The sequence below is a fragment of the Ahaetulla prasina genome, chromosome 3, assembly GCF_028640845.1.
Source record: "Ahaetulla prasina isolate Xishuangbanna chromosome 3, ASM2864084v1, whole genome shotgun sequence".
Lineage (NCBI taxonomy): Eukaryota > Metazoa > Chordata > Lepidosauria > Squamata > Colubridae > Ahaetulla > Ahaetulla prasina.
This window is the reverse complement of record NC_080541.1, coordinates 120,530,346-120,554,372: the sequence shown is the minus strand read 5'-3', so window position 1 is coordinate 120,554,372 and position 24,027 is coordinate 120,530,346. Positions and strand designations below refer to the sequence as shown.

Genomic DNA, 24,027 nt, shown 5'->3' with positions numbered 1-24,027 from the left:
ACCATTGCCCCAGTAGGTATCTCTATATTGAAAGCATAATCAATGGAAGAATGGCTCTACACCAGGGGTGAAATGCTACCGATTCGCTCTGGTTCGGGCAAACTGACAGCGATAAAAACTACCAGTTCGGTCAAACTGGTAGTTAGCTACTGGTTCAGTTGAACTGGTAGTTAAAAAAAGCTACGATCCAACAATCACCTGTGCTGCGCAGTTTAGCTTTGCTAGAAAGCAGGATTTCCTGCTTTCTAGCAAAGCTAAACTGTGTGCCACAGTTGATCCCCCCACTCACTGTTCTACTTACCTTGTCAAGCCTCTCTTTTTTTTTTTTTTTATTCAAAAGGTTTTACAAAAAATTTCCCCTTTCCCTCCTCCCTCCCTCGCAACCCCTCCCCGACTTCCCGGAACGAGCACAAGGTATAGTTAAAATAAAACAAACATATGCTAAAAATTTTCATCCCAACTTAATTATACCCTACAATCATCAATTCCTAACTTCCCCAAAAGCAATCAAAATAATACATCATAATCATTCAAAACAGTCTGATAACTCTTAGTCTGATATCTCGTTGAATATAGTCAATCCATTTTTCCATTCCTTTAAGTATCTTTCTTGCGTATTGTCTTTCAAAAGGCTGATATCTTCGCCATCTCAGCCAAATTGGCAACTTTCAATATCCATTCTTCTATTGTTGGTACTTCTTTTTCTTCCAATATTGTCCTATTAGTAATCTTGCTGCAGTTATTAGATTTAAAATCAATTTAGTCTCAATTACTGTACAATCCGTAATAATTCCCAACAAGAAAAATTGCGGCAGGAACTTTATCTTCTTTTCAGAACATTTTGTAAAATCCACCAAATTTTTATCCAAAAGGCCTTTATGTCCTTACAAGTCCACCAAATGTGAAAATATGTAGCGTCATCACAATTACATCTCCAACATTTTGCTTGCATTTCTGGATACATACACGATAATTTTTAGGATCTAGATGCCATCTATAAAACATTTTATAAAAATTTTCCTCAGATTCTGTGCCTGCGTGAATTTAACATTTCTAACCCAAATTTTTCCCACGTTTCCAATAATATTGGCTCCTGAAAATTTTGTGCCCACTTTATCATACAGTCCTTTACCAAGTCCCTTTCAGAATCTATTTCAAGTAACACATTATACAATCTCTTTATATGCTCCTGAGACTGATTTCTAATTTGCTTTACCAAATTTCCCTCGTTGCTCTATACCAATTTTCTGATCTCCTTCCATCTAGCATGTAGTTGCTCATATTGAAACCAAGTATAATTTTTCTCTTCCTCTCTTAATACTTGCAGAGATTTTAACTGCAAATTACCTCTTTCAGTATACAAAAGATCTTTATATGTAATCATTTCCTGATTCTGTTCTATGTTTATATTTTCTACTGTATGTCTAGGACTTGCCCATATAGGAACCTTATAATTTAAGTTTATAAGAGTATTTTTCCAAACACATGAAGGGCATTTCTTAGCACATGATTTTTAAAGGCCTTATCCACTTTTTGTCATAAATTAAATATGCATGCCATCCATATAGCAAATCATAACCTTCTATATTCAAAATTCTGTCCTCTGTTAAATTAAACCAATCACTTATTGCAGAGAGAGCAGCTGCTTCATAATATAATTTAAAATTAGGCATTTTAAACCTCCCTTTCCGAGAATCTTGAATTATTTTCATTTTAACCCTAGCTTTTTACCTTCCCATATAAATTTGTTAATTCCCTTCTGCCATTCCTCAAGATTCTTATCTTTCTTAATTATTGGTATCATCTGAAAGAGGAATAAAAATCTAGGTAAAACATTCATTTTAATAGCAGCAATTCTCCCAGCAAAGATAATTGCAATTTTTCCAAACAATCAACTCCTTCTGAACTTTTGCCATAAAACCTCATAGTTATTCTTATACAATTTCACATTTGATGTAATATAAACCCCTAAGTACTTAACCTTCTTTACAATTTCAAATCCTGTTACTTCCTCTAGTTTTTCTTTCTGTTGTCTGGCCATATTTTTATTATCACTTTTGTCTTTTCTGATTTACCTTAAACCCTGAGACATTCCCATATTGATCAATTATTTCCAACAAAGATTTACTAGAATTTATAGGGTTTGTTAAAGTAATCACCAAATCATCTGCAAAAGCTCTTAACTTATATTCATACTGTCTAACTCTAATTCCTCTATCTCCTTTACTTCTCGTATTTTATCCAATAATGGTTCTAGAGTTAAAATAAACAATAATGGTGATAAAGGACATCCCTGTCTTGTTCCTTCGCAATCTTAAAAGGTTCTGTTAAGCTACCATTGATTATAATCTGTGCTGTTTGCTCTCCATAAATTGCCTAATTATTCTTAAAAACCATCTCCAAATTGCATCTTTTCTATTAATTTAAATAAAAATCCCAATGCAATCGATCAAAAGCTTTCTCTGCATCGAGAAAAATAAATGCTGCTGGAATAAAATTTTCTTTTCTAAGTACTCCAGTAAATTAACAATCTGCCTAACATTATTCCTCATCTGTCTCCCTTTTATAAATCCAGATTGATCATTATGAATTCTTCTGCAGAATCAACATTAATCTATTAGCTATTATTTTAACAAAATCTTATAATCATTATTTAAAAGTGAGATTGGCCTATAATTCCCAGGTTTAGAACAATCCTGTTCCTCTTTTGGTATCAATGAAATAAAGAGGTTCTCCATGAGAATTCCCCTCCTAGTTGTATCTGATTAAATAATTCCTTAAGTGGACCTAACATCTCATCCTGTAAATTCCTATAATAACTAACTGTAAGCCCATCCGTGCAGGAGTTTTCCCATTTTAATTGTTTAATTACCAAAATAATTTCTTCAGTTATAGGCCGATTCAGTTCATCCGTTTGTTCTAAAGATAAATTTTTAACCTTATATTCCTTCAAATAATTATCAATATCCCTATTCAATATATTATCTTTAAGATATAAATTTGTATAATATTCTAAAAAAGCTTTTTTAATTTTATCCTGTTGATATCTCTCTTTACCTTTATATTCTATTTTTCTATAATCGTTGTTTTGTCTTTTCCTTAAAGTATATGCTAACCACCTACCAGGTCTATTTGCATTACAAAAGTATTATGTTTGGCATATTGTATATTTGTTGCCACCTGATCAGCCATTATCATATTAAATTGATTCTGTAGTAACTTTATTGCATCTTTAAGTTTTTGATCATGTGGTTATGTATTAATAATTGTTGTTTCTTATAAATTTCCTCTTCTAAATACCTACGCTGTCTTTGTTGCTTATTTCTCTGTCTATTATTAAGATATATTAATACACCTCTCATAAAAGCTTTACTGAGTCCCAAACCATTTCTATCGATGTTTCATTATTCAAATTATAATCAAAAAATTCTTTCATCTGCTTTTTACATTGATTTACATTATCCTGATATCTAAACAAATTTTCATTTAATCTCCAAGTTCTTCTACCCTCTTTTCCATATTGCAATTCCATCCAAACAGGACTATGATCAGACAAACATCTTGGAAATATCTTAGTTTTCTTCACCCTAAAAAGCAAATCATTAGAAATTAAAATAAAATCAATACGTGAAAAGGATTGGTGCCTATCAGAGAAAAAGTATAGTCTCTTTCCTCCAAATTCGCAGTCTCCATACATCTCTTAACTCAAAATCTTCTATCATATCAAAAAGGATTTAGGCAGCTTTGCATGTGCAGGTATCTTCTTGGAAGAATTTTTCTTGTCCTTTCGTGTATCTATTACTCCATTCCAATCTCCCAATATAATGCACGATTTATAATCCCATAGATTCAACTTATCATATAACATTCTATAAAATTTTTCTTGTTGCTGATTGGGTGCATATATACCAAGCAAGAGAGTCCTTTTTGTTTCTATTGTAAGTTCAATAGCAATATATCTTCCGTGAATATCTGCCTCTATTAACTTGGCTGGTATATCTTTTCTCAAATAAACCACTATGCCATGTTTTTCTCCAAAGCTGAAGCAACAAAATGTTTACCTAACTTTGAGTTTATTAGGTACTTTTGATCTGATAATTTAATATGCTTTCTTGTAAGCAAATAACATCATTTTTAAATTGTTTCAAATAATGAAATATTTTCTTCTTCTGAGCTGAGTTCAAACCATTGACATTCCAAGTCAAGATTTTATTTGCCATTACTGGGCTGCTGAAGCCTTTGAGCAATCAACTGAAGATCGTCTCCCGTATCTTCGGCCGTCCTCCTCCACCGCTTCTGTAGCAGAATCCTGAACTTTACTTTGAGTTTGTTGCTCCTTTTCTTTACGCAAGGGCTCCCTCGTCAGTCTTTGTTCTTGTGGTTGTTCCTCTGATGGTAACATCACTGGAATCACCTCAGCTTCCACACCCATTTGAGTCTCTTGAATTCTTTTTTCTATTATTTCTATTTCAAATTTCAACACTGTAGAAAGAAAATCTTTGGCCTTAAGCACTGTGTCAATACGATGTCTCCTTCCTTGATAATACACTGTCAAGCCAACTGGAACCTCCCATCTAAATTGAATCTGGTATTTCTTAAGTTCTTGAGTGAAAAATGTAAAGTCCTTTCTATCCCTTAACATCTTGGGAGGAATCTCTTCAAAACCTTCAACTCCTGTTCCCTATTTTCAAGTTTTTCTGAAAAGCAACTTGCAAAATTTGATTCCTCACTGTTCTTTTCAAAAAATAAACCACAATGTCTCTAGGAAGTTTCTTTTGCCTAGCAATCCAAGAATTAACTCTATAAATTTTGTCAATTTGATAAGCAACCTCTTGTGGATCAAGTTCAATAAATTCAGCCAGAGCTTCTGATAAAATTTTAAATCTTCCCTTTTCCTCATTCAAACCTCTAATTCTCAGAGCTCCTTCCATCATTCTATACTGCATCACCACCACTTGATCTTCATTTTATCCAATTTGATTTGCATTCCCCCATTCTATTTTCTATTTGTTGATTTGACTGAACAATTTCTTGCACCTCCTCCTCCACCACCTCCAGTCTTTTGCCAAACCTTGAAAAGCCATCAAGATATCTTCTCTTATTTTTTATTATTCTCTTATTTCTTCTCTATTTTCTCATTATTATCCATAATCTCCTTAAACCTTTCTTCACACACTTTCCCTTGCTCTTTAATCAGATCTTCTAAAGCTGGTTCAGAACCCCTTCTGCCCCCAGTCTTAGGTGGTTTAGTAGCCATTTCAGTTTTAAAATTCACAAAATATAAGTCTAGAAACTTCTCTTTTCCCCTTTAAGTATAGGAGAGCTCAGTTCATTAAAATCCACACATAACATTTCTTATCTTCTTAGTTGCACAGACTGTTTAAAATTCCATTCGTCACTTTCACTCCCGTTCAGGCGCCATCTTTAAGAGTCAATTAAAACAAAGAAAAAAATTCTTTTTTAGAAGGTAGAAGTCAGGAAATCAAAAATACTTGCAATCCAATAATTGTCCGCTGGCACTCATTCCGCCTGCTTAAAGAGATCCATAAAGATAAGACAATTAGCAGAGATGGACACTTTCTTCTTTTCCTGCTTTTGCAGGCACGCACTGAAGTCGGAGCTTATGGCAGGAATATTTATGGGACCCGTCGACCCTTCGAAGCTCTGCTTAATTAAAACAAAGCCTCTGGGGAGGTCTACCAACATTTCCTGTTGCTCTTATCTTCCCCTTTCATCCAGGGAAAAAGATTAAAGCCGGCTTTTCCTGGCTTTACGATGTTCAGTGCGGAGCCCCTTTAATTAGGGCTCAGCGAAGAGGTGGAGCCACCCGGAAGCCCCTTGTCAAGCCTCTCTTATGTGGTCTCTTATATAAAAACTGTGATGAAATGGAATAGAGCTGATGTTTCGCCTGCTGAAACCAAGGTCCTATTTTCAGTAGACATATTTCTTGTTATAAGGATCTTATTTTAGTTGAGAGGAATGGTACCTCTGTCTGAAATTTGGACAGCAATTCTTTATCAGTTGTATAAAGCTCTGAATCATGTACAGTATAATGAATTATACTTTTTTCATTTTAAGAAAACATCCTCTGTGCTACACATTTTATTTAAATACAATGTGTGTGTGTGTATATATGTCTATGTAGTAATTGTACACATGTAATCTGTTTCAATTACTGAGTTCCCAATATTACACATATTACAGTAGTTCTCGCCTTACAATGGTTCATTTAGTGACTGTTTGAAGTTATAAGGCCATTGGAAAAAGTGACTTATGATTGTTTTTCACAGTTACAACCTTGCAGCAGCCCCATCATCATATGATCTAAATACAGTCACTTTAACTGACTCATATTTATGACGGTTGCAGTGTCCTGGGGTCATGTGATCCCTTTTGCAAACTTCTGACAAGCAAAATCAATGGGGAATCCAGATTTATTTAACAACTGTGTTACTAACTTAATAACTGCACAACACCTGGGGCAAGAAAGATCATAAAACAGGGCAAAGCTCACTTAGTTGTCTCACATAGCAACATAAATGTTGGGCTCAATTGTGATTGTTAAATTCAACAAAGGTATCACCTTTGTTAAACACCCACATATAAAATATATGTACAGCTTATTGTATCCACAGCTTTGTTTTGTTCATTTCAGCTGCCAAGTGCCCATTTCTACACAAGCCGGCAAATGGCCATTTAAAGTGTCTTCACCCTAATAGCCATTTTGCATATGGCTCCAGTTGCAACTTTTCCTGCAATGCCGGTTTTCAACTAGTTGGGCAGGCAACACTTGATTGCACCGCATTAGGAAACTGGACTCAAGAAATGCCTTCCTGTAAAGGTCAGTATTAAGTACACTTTCTGGTAAGGGATACAGAAAATATCTGAGGCCAGCTGAGAAATGAATTGTCAGATGTAATGCTTGGCACATCTGTAAAGAAAAACTAGAGTGAATCTGATCATGCAGCCTACACTGTGATAATAAGGGAGGCAAAGTGGGCTCACTTCTCCTTATTGCATTATCAAGCTATCATCAGCAACCTTGTTTAAGGTCACCAACTCCTGCCTGAGCATTTTGACCAATCTGCCTAGTGTTATTGTTAACAGTCGCTCATATTCATTGAAATCTTTTCTCATGAGCAGAGTTTTTTATGGTGACTAAGCCACCATATTGCCATATTATCTGGGACTTCTTTTGGTTCATTGCCTTTAAAGAAGTGGATAAGGTTTTTCTAGATTGTCCTTCAAACATATAATGTGGACCTCTCTTCATCCTGACTGTGGCAAGAAATAAGTAGAAGGGTGACCACTTGAATATGTTAGTTTGCCAATTCCTCCCTAAGTGAAGAGAAGCTGCCTGCAGCTCTGAAGGAGCCTATGAAATGCTCTCTTTTGAAAAGGCTACATTATTCCTTGTGATCCTAGAAAGCCCTCCTTTTTGGAAAAGGTTGTTGAGATCAAGTACAGGTGATGGATCAAGTACAGTACATAACACCCTAGAAGAAGCAGATTATCTGTATTCTTTTCAATAAGGTTCAGGCCCAGATAGGATGACTTTTGTCACTCTTCTAGATGACCTTGTTGGAGATAGTGTTCCTTTTCTGGTCCTTTTAGCATTCTTTATGGCTTTTTATTTGATTTGATGATACCAAATTATATCCTGCTACCCCAGACTATAGGAGAGACACTGATGTTTTATCCTGGAGTTTAGAGACTGCAAAAGTCTGGATGAGAGTAAATGGGCTAAAGTTGAATGGAAGCAAGACAGAGTTGCTGTTTGTACATTGGCTTCTCCACCAATCCCAGTGGTATCTCTGGATGGGCAAGTGCCACCTGTGAAATAATAGGTTCTCAGTTTGGGGATTCTTTTGGACTTATGGGCAGGTACACGAGGGGGATGTAAACTCTGTCTAGAAGGATTTTGCCTAGCTGCAACTGGAGCATCATCTACAATCTTAAATGGTACAGGGGGACTTAGGTGCAGTAAATTATGCCCTCATCACCACCTGTACAAACTACTTCAGTGCGCTTTACTTGGGGCTGTCTTTAAAGACCACTTATAAATTATATCTGATCCTGAATGCAGCAGCCCACTTGTTAATTCCACCTCTTATAATGTGCATGTCTTAATGCCTTTAACAGCTAGTTATAGTCTAGTGATTGAATAAATTGCCATCTATCCAGGTGAGAGATGAAGTAATTCATTTGATGGAAGACACACACAAACAAAAAAAGATGATAATTGACCACCTGACTGGGAAGCATTAGATAGCTTTGTGAGCCTTCAAGCATGTGCTGGACTTACTTTCAGAAGAGGTGATAAAACTTAAATAATTAGTCTAAATTTCCTTCCACTCAACTTGCAAATTAATAAAAATAGTTAAAATACAATAAGTCTGCAATGCTGTATCTTCAAAAGAAAACTGACTCTATAAAAGTGTGATTTTGAAAACACTTATTGTTGATAAAAGACAGGAGCAGAAAGTAGCATAACTGCCTTTTTACAGTATGGAACTGATTGATTACCTGTGAGAACATAACTGAACGATATGCATTATTTGATTCATCCAAGATGATATAGTTTATTTTAATTTGTACTTGTACCTGTTTTAGCTGTCCAATGCCCACCCCTGAAAAACCCAGAGAATGGCAAAGAAAATTGTTCTAATCCTTATGGACATTTTGCATATTACTCCAGCTGCACCTTCTCCTGCAATTCTGGATTTGAATTAGTTGGATCAGAGAAGCTGAATTGCACAGATCAGGGAAACTGGACTGGAGACACACCCATCTGTGAAGGTAGATTTTAGGAAACAATGTTGGTTGAAAGTTAGAAATTCTGCATCACTATCATGGTGGTTCATCTCCAAATTGAATGTAGCCTTATTTTTAGAGCTGGTAAAGTCATAGGAACTTCAGAAGATGAAAAATATAACTTGTTGAGAATTGCAAAAAAAATAAAAAAATAAAAGTAGTAGTTAATTTTCAGCAAGTCAATTTTCCTGATTTCTAGAATGCCTTTGGTTTTATTTTTGTTGCCATTATATGACAGATATAAAGATACATAACATACCGGTAGTTTACTCTTACAGCACACTGCCTGTTTGAGTAAGCTTCTTGATTTATAATTCCAAACAAGCAGCAGAAATAACAAATTTATTTTATTTTTTATTTTTTATTTTTTTATTTTTCAAATTTATATACCGCCCTATCTCCCTAAGGACTCAGGGCGGTTCACAGGCAGTTAAAATACATATAAATACAAATTAAAAAACAACAATTAAAAAACTTATTCTATTGCCTAATTTAAAAACAATATAAATAATAAAAAAACCCCTTAAAACCAATAACTTTAAAATCTAATCCAGTCCCGCGCAGATGAATAAGTGCGTTTTAAGCTCACACGAAAAGGTTCGGAGGTCCGGAAGTTGACGAAGTCCTGGGGAGTTCTGCCCAGAGGTGGGAGCCCCACAGAGAAGGCCCTTCCCCTGGGTGTCGCCAGACGGCACTGCCTAGCTGACGGCACCCTGAGGAGTCCCTCTCTGTGGGAGCGCACGGGTCGGTGAGAGGTATTTGGAAGCAGTAGGCGGTCCCGTAAATAGCCCGGCCCTATGCCATGGAGCGCTTTAAAGATTGTCACCAACACCTTGAAGCGCACCCGGAAGGCCACAGGTAGCCAGTGCAGTCTGCGCAGGATAGGTGTAACACGGGAGCCCCGAGGGGCTCCCTCTATCACCCGCAGCCGCTGCTCTGGACCAACTGAAGCCTCCGGATGCCCCTCAAGGGAGCCCCATGTAGAGAGCATTGCAGTAATCCAGGCGAGACGTCACGAGGGCGTGAGTGACCGTGCATAAGGCATCCCGGTTCAGAAAGGCGCAACTGGCGCACCAGGCGAACCTGGTGAAAGCTCTCCTGGAGACGGCCGTCAAATGGTCTTCAAAAGACAGCCGCTCATCCAGGAGAACGCCCAGATTGCGCACCTCTCCATCGGGCCAATGACTCGCCCCAACAGTCAGCCGAGGACTCAGCTGACTGTACCGGGATGCCGCATCCACAGCCACTCAGTCTTGGAGGATTGAGCTTGAGCCTGTTTCTCCCCATCCAGACCCGCACGGCCTCCAAACACCGGGACAGCACTTGATAGCTTCATTGGGGTGGCCCGTGTGAAAAGTACAGCTGGGTGTCATCAGCGTACAGCTGGTACCTCACACCGAAGCCACTGATGATCTCACCCAGCGTTTCATATAGATGTTGAACAGAAGGCGAGAGATCGACCCCGCGGCACCCCACAAGTGAGGCGCCTCGGGGCCGACCTCTGCCCCTGTCAACACCGTCATGCATCGTCGGAGAGATAGGAGGAGAACCACCGATAAACGGTGCCTCCCACTCCCAATCCCCCAACCGGCGCAGCAGATACCATGGTCGATGGTATCGAAAGCCGCTGAGAGGTCTAATAGGACCAGGGCAGAGGAACAACCCCATCCCTGGCCCTCCAGAGATCATCCACCAACGCGACCAAAGCCGCCTCCGTGCTGTAACCGGGCCGGAAACCGGACTGGAACGGGTCTAGATAGACAGTTTCATCCAGGTGCAGAGGAAACTGATATGCCACCATATTTCTACAACCTTCGCGGCAAGGTTGGAGACCGGACGATAATTACCTAAGACAGCCGGGTCCAGGAGGGCTTTTGAGGAGGGCCTCACCACCGCCTCTTTCAAGGCGGCCGGAAAGACTCTCCAACAAGGAGGCACTCAGAATCGCCTGAGCCAGCCTCGTGTCACCTCCTGAGTGGCCAGCACCAGCCAGGAGGGCACGGGTCCAGTAAACACGCAGGTGGCATTCAGCCTACCCAACAACCTGTCCATGTCCTCGGAGCCACAGGGTCAAACTCATCCCAACAAATGTCACCAAGACCACCCTCAGACGCCTCATCTGAATCGCCGCAATTTTGGTCTAGACCGCCTCGAGCTGAACGATTTTATCGATAGATAACCGTTAAACTCCTCAGCACGTCCCTGCAACGGGTCATCCCGCCTCCCCTGGTGAAGGAGGGAACGGGTCACCCAAAAGGGCGGCTGGGCGGTTATCTGCCGACGCAATGAGGGAGGAGGCGAGCAACGCCTCGCTTCCTCAGTGCCACTAGGTAGGTCCTAGTATAGGACCCAACTAGTGTCCGATCAGCTTCTAAACGGCTAGACCTCCAGGAGCTCTCTAGGCGCCTTCTCCGCGCTTCATCCCCTCAGCTCCTCGGAGAACCAAGGAGCCGGTTGGGATCTGCGCCGGGTCAGAGGTCGCAGAGGCACGACACGGTCCCAGCCCCAGCCGCAGCCCGCTGCCAGGCTGCGGCTAGTTCCTCTGCCGTGCCGTGAGCCAGACCCTCAGGAAGTGGCCCAAGCTCCGTCCGAACCTCTCCGGGTCCATCAGGCGCCTGGGACGGAACCAACGTAATGGTTCCGCCTCCCGCGGTGTTGAATGGCGGTCAGAAAGTCCAGGCGAAGGAGAGAGTGATCTGACCATGACAAAGGTTCTATGACTACATCTCTCAAATCCAGATCCTTCAACCACTGACCAGAGATAAAAATAAGATCCAGAGTGCCACCCCCGATGTGAGTGGGGCCATCAACTACTTGAGTCAGGTCCAAGGCCGTCATGGAAGCCATGAACTCCCGAGCCACTGTCGATGACGAGCCGGCAGATGGCAAGTAAAAGCCCCCCATGACTAAAAGTTTGGGGTCCCCACTGCCACCCCGGCAAGCACCTCCAGGAGCTCAGGCAGGGCAGCTGTCACGCAGCAAGGAGCCAGGTACGTGACCAGCAAGCCCATCTGACACCTATGACCCCATCTCACAAAGAGGGATTCACACCCGGCAATCTGAGGTACAGTGGTCTCCTCGGCTCTAGACTCTCTTAATAGCAACCGCCACCCCCACCCCTACCCTGGGCCTCGGTTGATGGAATGCACGGAAACCCGTGGGCACATTTCACCAGGGCACGCCTTCAGTGCCCAACCAGGTCTCCGTAACGCCTATAAGATCCGCGCCCCTGGATAAGATCGTGAATTAGGGGCCTTATTGGCCACGGACCGTCGTTGCATAACATAAGACGAAGGCCCAGGCTCTGAGGGTCTTGACCATCCGGGAACGGGAAAAGTCAGAGGATCGGGCACGCGATCGCTTGCAGACATCGAACGCGTGACCCCTAGACCGATACGATCCCCTTCCGCCATATCTGCCCCTCCCACTTACTGCAAATGGAACCACCTCACAAAAGGAACACATTCCCCCATAACCTCCGAACCCACTAAATAATCGCCACGAGCGCGTGCAGGGACTGGTTTCCCTCCCGACGGGCTACCCCCAACACCCGCCCTAACCCTCCCACCCCTTAAAAATGCCCTATCTAAAAAACCCCAAAGGCTCTTCCTCTTCGCATGCCACCTCTGTGGGTCCCAAGACCCGTCATTGAGGCCGGCCCTTGGTAGTGAGAGGCCATTCCTGCGAGGCGGGGGCACCTCGCAGGCGCAAGAGTTCATGTGCAGCGTAACGCATAGAAAAGTACGAATCGGTGAGGGTGCTAAGATGGTAACATCCCAGATGGTAAGACGTTAAAAGATGGATCCTCCAACGGATGTCCAGATGTCAAAGAGGACAAATAAAGCTGGAACCAGATGAAGATGATAAGCCCAGGTAAACAGGCCGGCAGCCTCCATGGTAAACCTATGGAAAATGTTTCTACAGAAGGTCTTAATAAGGTAGAAATGGCCGTCAGTCTGTTCATAGTCCATAGTCCAATCCAGTCCAGTCCAGGAACCCGTGGGTATAAATACCTGACGACCCAGCTCGATGGTCAAAAGTCCGGGGAGGAAGGCAGGCCATACAGCAAAAGGCAGATGAACAAAGCACGATGTAATGTGCCAAAAGTGCCAGAAGAGGGAGCCAAACCATAGCCTTGCCTCCGCCTCATCTCCGACCACGGCCTCACCACGCCCGCCGCCGATGGAACCGATGGGGCCGCAGAACACTGACACCGCTGACGGGCGCCTCGCGCCCACAAGGCCTCGCCAGGCGCAACAAAGCGCCGATGGAACTGGCGGCCCATAACCAGGCGAACGGACCGGAATCCATGCCCCAGCTGGAATCGGGCCGAATTCTCGCCGCTGGAATCGCTGGAGCCGGGCAAATCGAGGCCTGCAATCAGCACAGGCAGCAGCAGGCCTCCTCGCCTCCCTCGGCCCCAAAATGGCCACCACCAACCGGTCCGCCGCTCTTCCCTCGGCCCGTTCTTGGCTGCCGCACATCCGAGAGGGCCAAAAGACCTCTCCTGCGGCTGCCAAGTAGATGATGCAACACACCGAGGGACAGGAGCAGCCTGGTAAGTCATCCGGAGTCCCCCATTTCGGGAAAAGCACCCCACGCCGATCCGAGCTCCTCTAGTAAACCGCCATCCTCGCGCATGCGCAGAGCCTATTCTATAAATTTGATACCTTTCCACATCTTAGCAACATAAATACTTTCTTTATTTTATTTTATTCTGTAGTTTATTACAAGCATATATACACTAGAATTTTTATTTTATTTTATTTTATTTTATTTTTTATTTTATTTTATTTTATTTTATTGGATTTAGAAACCATCCAATTCCAAGTGACTCTGGGTGCTTGACATAATAAAATAATCAAAATCAAAATACAATATGAAGTAATATACTAAAGAACATATGCATATGCTCTATGCAGAACACAACTTTTATTTTTCATTGATTGTTCTTTTCCCCTCTCTCTTATAAAGGAACAACCCTGGTGTTGTTATACTAATATAATATAATATACTATTATACTAATACAATATATAATATAATATACTAATATAATATATATTAGTATATATATATGTATGTCTTTGGTTATTCGGGTTTTCTCCCGCGTAAAATTGGAAGTGTCGGGAGAAAACCTGAATAACCAAAGACCTACATACAAACACCCGCGAAAACCTCAGAAAACACACATATATATATAAAATAGTATATATAAAAATATACTAATATAGCTACAGATATACTAATTGAGACTTAAGCATTTAGCACCAAAGAAGCAGTGCTTTTCTAAAATCAGATTAAATAATACATTCCAGTGATAAATGATAGGTAGAATATGAACTTTCTGCAAAAATGATGCAAATAATTTAAAAAGCTTAAAATAAATGAGCGAATTTCATACAAGCTTAATGTTATTTTTTTTTTTTTGGCCTAGCGTCTAATATACCCAGATGTTTCTAGTTTGTGAATTTAATGTGCAGTAGCTCATCAGTCACTAAAGGCCTTCTCCTTCATTCGCTCTTTCTGTTATTTATTTATTTATTTTGTCAAACATGTACACGATAACAAATATAAGTATGAACATAAACATAAACAAAGAAAGTAAATACAAATAAATGGGATCAGTAAGACAGGGACAGTAGGCACGCTGGTGTGCTTATGCATGCCCCCTTTACGGACCTCTTAATAATATTTTTAATTTGTAAGCATACTTAAGAAAGGACTGAGGTACACGATAAACAGTTTGAAATTGAAACTTTGAGGGTTTGAGGCAGTAACTATTAATTGCTTAATATTTTCTTCCTCCTGCCTCTTTCTGCAGCATTTGTAGATCTTTCTTCTAAAGGTTTAAATTTGTTTTTTGCCAGCTCTCAAGTGCCCTGAATTGCAGGCTCCAAAGAATGGACAGCTCAAATGCTCTCAATCTTATGGAAACTTCACATATGACACCAGCTGCATCTTCTCCTGTGACATGGGTTTTAAAAGAATTGGATCCAAAAGGGTGAACTGTATGGCCACAGGAGATTGGACAGGATTTGCACCATTTTGTGAAGGTCAGAGAACTTACCACATTGAGTGCTATACACTGCTTGAAATGTAGGAGGGAAACATCTGCAAGCAAACAACTAAGCTCAGAGACTATAAAGAATTCCACAGTTCAACTACATATATTCTCTTCTATTGGAGAAATTGTTTACTAAATGAACGTACATGAACAAAATATATTAAGATAGTTTCTTATTCCACTTCCTGTGACTTATGGGAGAATTCTGCTCCTTCTTGGTTTCATGCCACGTGGCTGTAATGTGCGTAACTGTGAAGGCAAAAACAGGAGTCTGGTAGCACCTTTTCCAATTAACAAAATATTATTAACAGCTACATGATTGTGTGAGCTCAAGCTTACTTCAGCAGAAGCACAAAGTGACCAGACAGATGTAGGATTTAAACTGGGCTAAATTTGAGGCGAAAGGAAGACAGATTATATGTAAAACAGATTACAGGCAATTTATCATTGTTGTACTGTATTCAAAATAACAACCCATTCTGAAAAATGGCTAAAACTTTTTGATGTCTGTGAGTACAACACTTTCTCGCTCAATGATTCTATAGAATAGGTAAAGGTAAAGGTTCGCCTCGTACATACGTGCTAGTCGTTGCTGACTCTAGGGGGTGGTGCTCATCTCCGTTTCAAAGCCGAAGAGCCAGTGCTGTCTGAAGACGTCTCCGTGGTCATGTGGCCGGCATGACTCTATGACAAAGGCGCACGGAACGCTGTTACCTTCCCACCAAGGTGGTCCCTATTTTTTCTACTTGCATTTTTATGTGCTTTCGAAACTGCTTGGTTGGCAGAAGCTGGGACAAGTGACAAGATGTTGAGACTCTAGAAAGAGTGCAGAGAAGAGCAACAAAGATGATTAGGGGACTGGAGGCTAAAACATATGAAGAACGGTTGCAGGAACTCGGTATGTCTAGTTTAATAAAAAGAAGGACTAGGGGAGACATGATAGCAGTGTTCCAATATCTCAGGGGTTGCCACAAAGAAGAGGGAGTCGGGCTGTTCTCCAAAGCACCTGAGGGTAGAACAAGAAGCAATGGGTGGAAACTGATCAAGGAAAGAAGCAACTTAGAACTAAGGAGAAATTTCCTGACAGAACAATTAATAAGTGGAACGACTTGCCCGCAGAAGTTGTGAATGCTCCAACACTGGAAATTTTTAAGAAAATGTTGGATAACCATCTGAGATGGTGTAGGGTTTCCTGCCTGGGCAGGGGGTTGGACTAGAAGGCCTCCAAGGTCCCTTCCAACTCTGTTGTTATATTATTATATTATAAGTAACAGGAGCTCACCCCGTTACACGGCAGCACCAGGGATTCGAACCGCTGAGCTGCCGACCTTTCGATCGAGAAGCTCAACGTTCTAGCCCCTAGAGCCACCGCGTCCCTTCTATAGAATAGCAGACCTCAAAATGACTATTTTAGAAAAGCTTCATTCAGTTTAAATCCTACATCAGTCCAACCCGTCTGTGCATCTGATAAAATGAGCTGCAGTCCATGAGAAAGGTGCTATCAGACTTCTGATTTTTTTGCCACCATATAACAACGTGGGTCTCCTCCTATATTAATTGTGAAGGAGCATCTAACCCTTCTTAACTTCACTTTGCAGTAAGCCCATCTGCAAAAGCCTTCCTTCAGTAAATTCCCAATCCTGGGTAGGTTGGACAACACTGAAGAAGTATTGAGAGGTTTTTTCCTTGCAATAATATCCCAATTATAAAATACCCTTTCCAAGAAGCTTGCCTAATTACCGGTACATTACATTCAGGTAAAACCGTAAAAAGAGCCCTCCTGAGTCAAGCCAAATGCTGCTACCACCCAGCAGTCCGTTCCTATATTTGATCAACTGGATATTAAGATGGTAGGGATACCTTAGGCTCTGTGGTTGCAGGTGGTGGTCCCTGAACCCAGCCAAATGCAATTTGATGTAATTGGTGGCATTGTTTTCTGAAATACATATCCACCCATCCACTTGTTCATCCTGAACCTGCCAGCAGTCAGGGTCATAGGATGACCTTGGAATCCAGTAGTACACAGGAGGGAGAATTATTCTCTCTTTCAATAATAGAATCCAAGGTCTGTACACCAGGTTTTTAGCAGAAGTAATTCTCCTCCCCCCCCCACACACCACACACACATTTAGATGCTCCCACACATACAAACATCATGTACCCGTTACTCTTTTTCTAAAGCCAACCTCAGTATCACTACAACCAATATTGTGACCTTTCTTCACAATGTGATCCTTTGATCAGCCTTTGTCCCGTTCTAAAAGATCCTGTGATGTACTTTTCTTAATTTTAATTCCTGCCTGCCCCACAGCCATAAAGTGTCCCCCCCTTAAAGAGACGGAGAACATGAAAAAGAACTGCTCCCATCCCTGGGGCCACTTCAGCTATAGCTCCACATGTCACTTCTACTGCACTGAGGGCTTCATTCTCAATGGAACAAGTAGGATGCAATGCCAACCTGATGGCCGGTGGTCTGCTGAGATGCCTGTTTGTCAAGGTACCGTGATCTCTTTCTATGCAAATTGCAATCATCTGCTCCAATTCTGAAAAACAGTTACAAAACAGTTCTGTAGATTAGGGTAGGATTTTTGCCAAAGAAGTGTGTATTAGTGCTGCCCTCTGCTGATTTACTCTAATTTTTTTCAAAGAAAAAGTAATTTATATTTATTTTCATAACGGTCTCTATGCTTTACAGCTGTTGTTATTGTGTACTCCTATCTTAGAAATATAATGAAGCCCCTAGACAACATTTCAAAACTGAAATATTTAATTTATAGGAAGTTAACATGTTTCTTTTGACATAATAATCGCAAAGAATAATTTAGAAAGCACTTACTAATTACAGTAATATGTTTAAAAGCATTATTTTGCTGTAATATTTATTTCTCTAAAATGACTCATAAAGGAATGCTGAAGTTTTTTTTAAAAAGTTATATCCTCCACATTCACCTACCTCCATTTTCTAAGAAAGTTTAGCTTGGCACATTTCCTCATAATGTTACTTCCAAGTGTACAAAGTATGTGAGACATTATTCAGAGTCTGAGGTCAAGGGTGTTTAGTTCTGATGAAAATGGATGGAGATCTGTAGAGCTACAGAGTCAATATCAGGATATTGGAGTCTTATAAGAGAAGAATGTACTTTTTAGTTGACTTATTTCATTTCTAATATATTGAATTTCAGAAAATGCTGCCATTTACCTAAAGCAAGTTTTGCTCTATACTGGTGGAGTCACAGCATCCCTTGTTGTTTTAATGATCTCTGGAGGTCTGATAGCTCTAGCAATTAAGCGTCTCAGCAAAAGAGGTAAGGAGATTTACACCAGCTAATTGGGGATCCTCCAGTTACCTGTATTCTCATCCTCATGTGCATGAGAGTTCACATTTTTTAGCAGATAAAATTATAATAGTTAAAACTGAATAGAATTTCCCATTCCCTTCAATTTAAATGCCTTTCCAAAGTACAATTTATACCAAAAATGTATAGTACAGATAGACCTCGACAACCATTCATTTAGTGACCATCCGAAGTTACAACAGCATTGAAAAAAGTGACTTATAATCATTTTTCACACTGTTGCAGCATTCCCATGGTCACGTGATTAAAATTCGGAACTTGGCAAATGACTCATACTTATGACAGTTGCAGTGTCCTAGGGTCATGTGATCACTTTTCAGACCTTATGACAAGCAAAGTCAGTGAAGAAGCCAATTAACAACTGTGTTACTAAATTAGCAACTGCAGTGATTCACTTAACAACTATGGCAAGAAAGATTATAAACTGGTGCAAAACTCACTTAACAACTCTCACTTAGCAACAGAAAGGTTTGGGCTAAGTTGTAGTCGTAAGTCGAGGACAATCTGTAGTTCAAAGCCACATAATTTTAACTCACAAAAATAGCATTGCATTAACCATAAAAAAAACAGCATTGACATTGGAATAATACTTTTAGTGAGCCAAAACAATGTATTCAAAAGGTCAGCCAGAATTCTTCAGAATTTCCTGTAAACAAGCAGCATAAAGTTGCTTAGAGAGCCATGATGGCACAGTGATTAGAACTAAGTATGGCAGACTAACTCTGTCCACTGCCAGGAGTTTGATCCAGACCGGTACAAGGTTGACTCAGCCTTCCATCCTTCCAAGGTCGATAAAATGAGGACCTAGAAGATTGTTGGGGGTAATATGCTGACTCGATAAACTTCTTAGAGAGGGCTATAAACCATAATGGAGTGGTATATGAATCTAAGTGCTATTTCGATTAACTGACCCCTCAGTCAATGGGAGTGGTTAAGTTTAAACCAACCATGATGACTCTACCATGTTCAGTTTATTGATATGGGTCAATCTGAAAGTCTATCTTATTCCTCCCTAACATAGATTGATTAGTTAGGAGAGGAGCAATTAACAATTAATCAAATTTCTGGAAAGTTGTCCTTCTGAAAAATCATGTGTTAACCTAGCAGAGAGGAATAATAAGACTTATTAGAGGAATAACAAAGAAAAGTTCCTGAACTTCAAGAAGAAAATACATGATATAAATAGACTAATATTTACACCCTTGCATCATAATCACTGCTGCTATTTTTAACTAATGCTTACATTAATAATTTAATTGTAATATTGCAATCCATTGGAATAATCTATCTTTTTGTCTTTTTTTTACCTTCCAATGGGAACTATGACTCCATCAGAGGAGAAAAAGAAGCTGTTAAGTCATACCAGGTACTGACTGCAATATGAAATTACATTACATCAAATTTCTTAAATGAAGCTGCAAAACAATGCAAATTTCCATAAAGATTTGAACACTAATTCATTTATCATTGCATAAGATTTTATAGATTTTATTCTACTTTGTTAAATATATGAAATACTAAGTCAGTAAAATGACATGCCTGCAAAATGAGAGATAGGGGATAGAGGGGGACTTTCCCCCCCAAAACATGTAAAGATGAACAAATACATACAAAATGTATTTTGTATTCACAATATTTCATTTGTGAATTGAACAATTTAAGGTAGTCAGACATATAGCATGAATCTGTGTAGAAATACGTATCTTATTTAAAATAGAACTTTTATTCTTTTTATAAATTGAACTTGCTGTGTACTATATTTGCTTAGGACTGAAAGGCTTCTTCCAACACTTTGCAAATTGGTTTTTAATTTATGTTACCATAAAGTAACAGGATTTGGAAACATCCTGGAGCAACTGGGGGTATCTGTGAGAATAGATGGATGAGAGGTGGATAAGGAGATGTCTTGCTGTGTGAGTGGCTGTCTTATGTATAGCAGGTCTTCACCTTTTTGGTTTTGTGGACTGGCGGTGACTTTGGTGGCAGGGGGAATGGTTTTGTGTGTGCAACCTAAATCCTCTGCATGCGCAAATGAAACTTTGCGAGTTCACCCGCCACTTCAACAGCCTGGTTCCCAATGGTTGCCACCCAGTAGTGAGCCTTAACCCAGGGTTGTGGACCCCTACTCTAGCTGATCACATTCCAAATTAATGCAAACAGCATATCATCTATTCACAAGCTAAGCCAACAATCAAAGCTCTGGATGACCAGATTTGTAGAAGTTGTACTTGAACTGGTTTGTGTCAACTACCAACTTTACTGTGGATTTTGATTAAGCAGATGTTACATGATATGAATGTGTTAGTTTTTAAGGTGTCAGAAAACTCGTTCTTGTTTTTGTCTAAAATGTTGTTCCTGGAAGCTCAGTACAAAAGATTTTGCACTACTGAGAATAGAAGCAAATTACAGGATCAGGTTTTTTTTTCTTCACTCCACATTTCAAAAAGCAATTTCAAGCACTAGGAACATCACATATTAAATTAATTCTGAGATTTTCAAAATCCTAATTGTAAAGTGTGCCTTGAGGCATTCAGCTCTATTTTCCTAAGTGACATGAATTGTACAATGATAACTATTTATCTGTTGCCTTTTAGTGAGTTGGGGGTACCTGGTACATATTCCAATTCAGCATTTGACTCAGTCTTCTAAGGTAAGATCAAAAATGCTTTATTTTGTCACGTTGATTTCCAAGGAAGGCCTTTATTGTTCTTCTCCATTCTCTGTCTGAACATTTCACAAATATCTGTGACACAATTGACCTTTGGATGGGGAGCAGGAATGGGTTCTAGGCTGACTCCTGTCCCAACCTTCCCCTGGCAACTAAATAGCTATTTGGCTATGATCTGATCCTGTGCAAGATAGTCCACAGCTGTGAGCTTACAAACAATGAAGTGAGGAAGTTGAGCCACAGTCAAAATGTCTAAGCCAGGTAGTAAATGAGAAACTATGAGGTAAACTGCTCTGAATCACCTATAAGAGTTCATAAGCATGAGAGAAGTTGACGCAAATATGAGATAAGTTGGACTGAGATCAAAGTAGTCAAAAATCCAAGAACTCAGAAATCCAAGAGAAGCAAGGTGCTGGTCAAGGAAAATAGGTTTGTTGCTACAGAGTTTGAATCTGTTTCTTAATTAAATATCAACCCTCTCTGCCCTTCCTTTAGCCCTGTGATTACGAACTTATGGCACATGTGCCTGAAGTGGCACGTGGAGCCATGTTGCCTGGCATGTGCAGCATCGCCCATTCCTCTTCCAGGTTTCTGGTGCGCATGCACACACGATGATCATCTGGCCTTCATGCGTGTGGCAGTGCCGGAAACTGGAAGAGCTGATCTTCCATTTTCCGGTGTGAGCATGCTTGCCGGCCAGCTGATCATCGCATGCATATGCATGCCAGTAACCAGACTAGCTGGCCAGCGTGCATGCTCATGCCAGAAGTTCATTTTCTGGGACACTCAGGGCCCCTAGGCAGCTCCTCTTCTGGGTTGCGGCTCAAACAAGTGCATTCCCCCAGCAGAGAAAAATGAGTAATTGAAAAGTGTAAAACAAACTGAAAGGAATTACAGGAGGGGAATTAAAACATTTTCCATTTGCTGAAAATTCTGCATTCTCATGCCCACAGCCCCATACAGGCTGATAAATAAGCAACTGTCTCCCCAAGAGCCGGCAATAGATTATAGTACCGAGTGCCGAAAAGGGAGCGTGTGTGTAGCACTCTCCCCTCAATGCTAGCAGCCGTCACTGCCCCCTTTTCTCTCTCCATTCCTGCTGTTGGTGATCCTGTGTGAAAAAGGGAACAGCAGCATTAGCACACAGAAACTGCAGCATGCAGGAACACCGCCCCCTCCTCCCTCTCTGTTCCCGCTGCTGGGTGATCCCGTGTGAAGAAGGGGGCTAGTGGTGAAGAAGGGGAGAGTGTGAGGTTGCTGCTTCTGAGACTCAGGGATTCGGGAAGCGCCTGGGTCTGGCTCACCCGGTGTTGTGTCTTGCCCGCCCTCAGAGCAGCCGGGGCCTTCTTACCTGCTCCCCAACACTGAGGAATGTATGCCTTCCGGCCCAAGTCCTGGCTCCATGCCCCCACAAACTGCAGAAGAAGGAGCATCTCCCTGCCCCAGCCCTGACTCCATGCCCAGGCAAGAGCAGCTAGACCCTCCCCTCCTCCACAGCAGGTGAGCCTGAGGAGGTTTACTCCCAAGAACAGCTGATTGGAGTGACCCTCGCATCAGAAGATTGGAGAGGCGGAGGCAACAGAGGGAAGGGAGGGGCAGGCCTTAATGAGTGCTGAGTCATGGAGCCACACCCCATGGCCTATATAAAGGAGCTACTTTCTGGCAGTCTCTGAGTCAGGCAAAAGTCAAACTTATCTTGCTGAAGTCACTTACTGGTCTCCTGCCTGCTCTGAGGACTTTGCTAGGACTTTGGGCCGAGCTGCAGAGGCAAGCCTGATTCGGATTTCCCGGACCCAGCCGTCAGCGGAGGAGTGGGACACGACACCCGGCTTCTCTTCCTCTCGCAACCAGCTTTTCCAGTCTAACTTGATGCACGCTTCTTCCCCAGGCCCCTCTCTGTTCCCGCTGCTGGGTGATCCCGTGTGAAGAAGGGGGCTAGTGGTGAAGAAGGGGAGAGTGTGAGGTTGCTGCTTCTGGGACTCAGGGATTCGGGAAGTGCCTGGGTCTGGCTCACCCGGCTTCTCTTCCTCTCGCAACCAGCTTTTCCAGTCTAACTTGATGCACGCTTCTTCCCCAGGCCCCTCTCTGTTCCCTCCCCCCCCCCACAGCTGGACAAAAAGCCAGCCCTCACCGGTGCCCAGCTTCACCCAACAGCTAGACTTGGGAGGGAGAATGTGAGCGAGCACTGAGGAGACCATGGAGGAGGGAAGCCAGGCAAAGGGGCGAGCGAGGAGTGTCTGCAGCATGCTGGGCCTCACAGAGTTTTTAAGCCTGCCTAAAGCAGGGAGGGAGGGAGGGAGAGATCTGATCTAACCTCTCTGTGTGTGAGTGTGTGTGTGAGTGAGTGTGAGAGAGAGAGAGATCAGACCCAATCTCGGAGAGGGCTGGCTGCAGTGTGCTTTGTCTCTCTCACACACCCACCCACACATACCCATGCGCGCACACACACAAACAAACTGGTTGGATCTTTCTTTTCTCCCACCCGCTTCCCACCCCACCCACCAGAGATCCCTAGATTCCCTCCCCAACCCTGCCTGTCTCATGCAAGCACCACCCACATGAGTGATGTAGAGTTGGCCATGCCCACTCAGTCACATGACCACCCCCAGCCACGCCCACCAGGTCATTAGGAAGAACTGATTGTTAAATTATTTAAATCCCACCACTGGTAGTAAAACCTTATTATTCAGGTTAAATTGCCATGTTGGCACATTGCGATAAATAAATGGGTTTTGGGCTGCAGTTTGAGCACTCGGTCCCTAAAAGGTTCGCCACTACTGCTTTAGCTTAATGTCTTACCTTTTCTAAAAGCTGCAGGGTTGTTGGATTATTCTAGGACTTGATACTTGGTCAAGGTCTGTGAATGACTCATGACTATCAAAACCCTTTAGTTGTGCAAGTTGCTACTCAACGGTTTCAACTTCAATTGACCGAGAGCGTTCCCACAACAGATTAGCAATCTACTGTCTTTACAGTATGTCTTTTCCACTGCATCTGAAAAATCCATAACTTACCTGCAACCGCCATGACACTCTCCACGGATCAGTTCCTTCAAAGATTAATATTAGCTTTTAAAATGGGCTTTAACTATTTATTTTATTTTATTTCCATAGCTGCCTATCTC

At 41.6% G+C, this 24,027-nt stretch overlaps 1 protein-coding gene and 1 long non-coding RNA gene across 6 annotated transcripts in view; one reads left to right on the top strand and one right to left on the bottom strand.

Annotated features, from left to right (window-relative positions):
- SELP (selectin P) overlaps window positions 1-24,027 on the top strand; it is a 53,635-nt gene that overhangs the window by 23,082 nt on the left and 6,526 nt on the right. For all 3 annotated transcript variants that reach the window (XM_058174548.1, XM_058174549.1, XM_058174547.1), the window contains 7 exons: window positions 6,656-6,841; window positions 8,614-8,799; window positions 14,683-14,868; window positions 17,191-17,376; window positions 18,062-18,184; window positions 19,571-19,601; window positions 20,830-20,885. In XM_058174548.1, the coding sequence (XP_058030531.1) occupies window positions 6,656-6,841; window positions 8,614-8,799; window positions 14,683-14,868; window positions 17,191-17,376; window positions 18,062-18,184; window positions 19,571-19,601; window positions 20,830-20,884 (953 nt within the window). In that variant the 3' untranslated portion in view covers window position 20,885. The remainder of the gene's footprint in view (window positions 1-6,655; window positions 6,842-8,613; window positions 8,800-14,682; window positions 14,869-17,190; window positions 17,377-18,061; window positions 18,185-19,570; window positions 19,602-20,829; window positions 20,886-24,027) is intronic.
- LOC131194017 (uncharacterized) lies at window positions 14,720-22,333 on the bottom strand. Of its 3 annotated transcripts, none has more exons than XR_009154091.1 (3): window positions 21,918-22,333; window positions 17,338-17,422; window positions 14,720-15,695 (listed from the first exon to the last, which is right to left on the bottom strand). It is a non-coding gene; the product is annotated as an uncharacterized LOC131194017 (long non-coding RNA). The 3 variants fall into 3 exon arrangements; XR_009154089.1 differs by lacking the exon at window positions 21,918-22,333 and having other exon boundaries at window positions 14,720-15,128; window positions 15,459-15,695; window positions 17,338-18,121; XR_009154090.1 differs by lacking the exon at window positions 21,918-22,333 and adding an exon at window positions 17,833-18,121.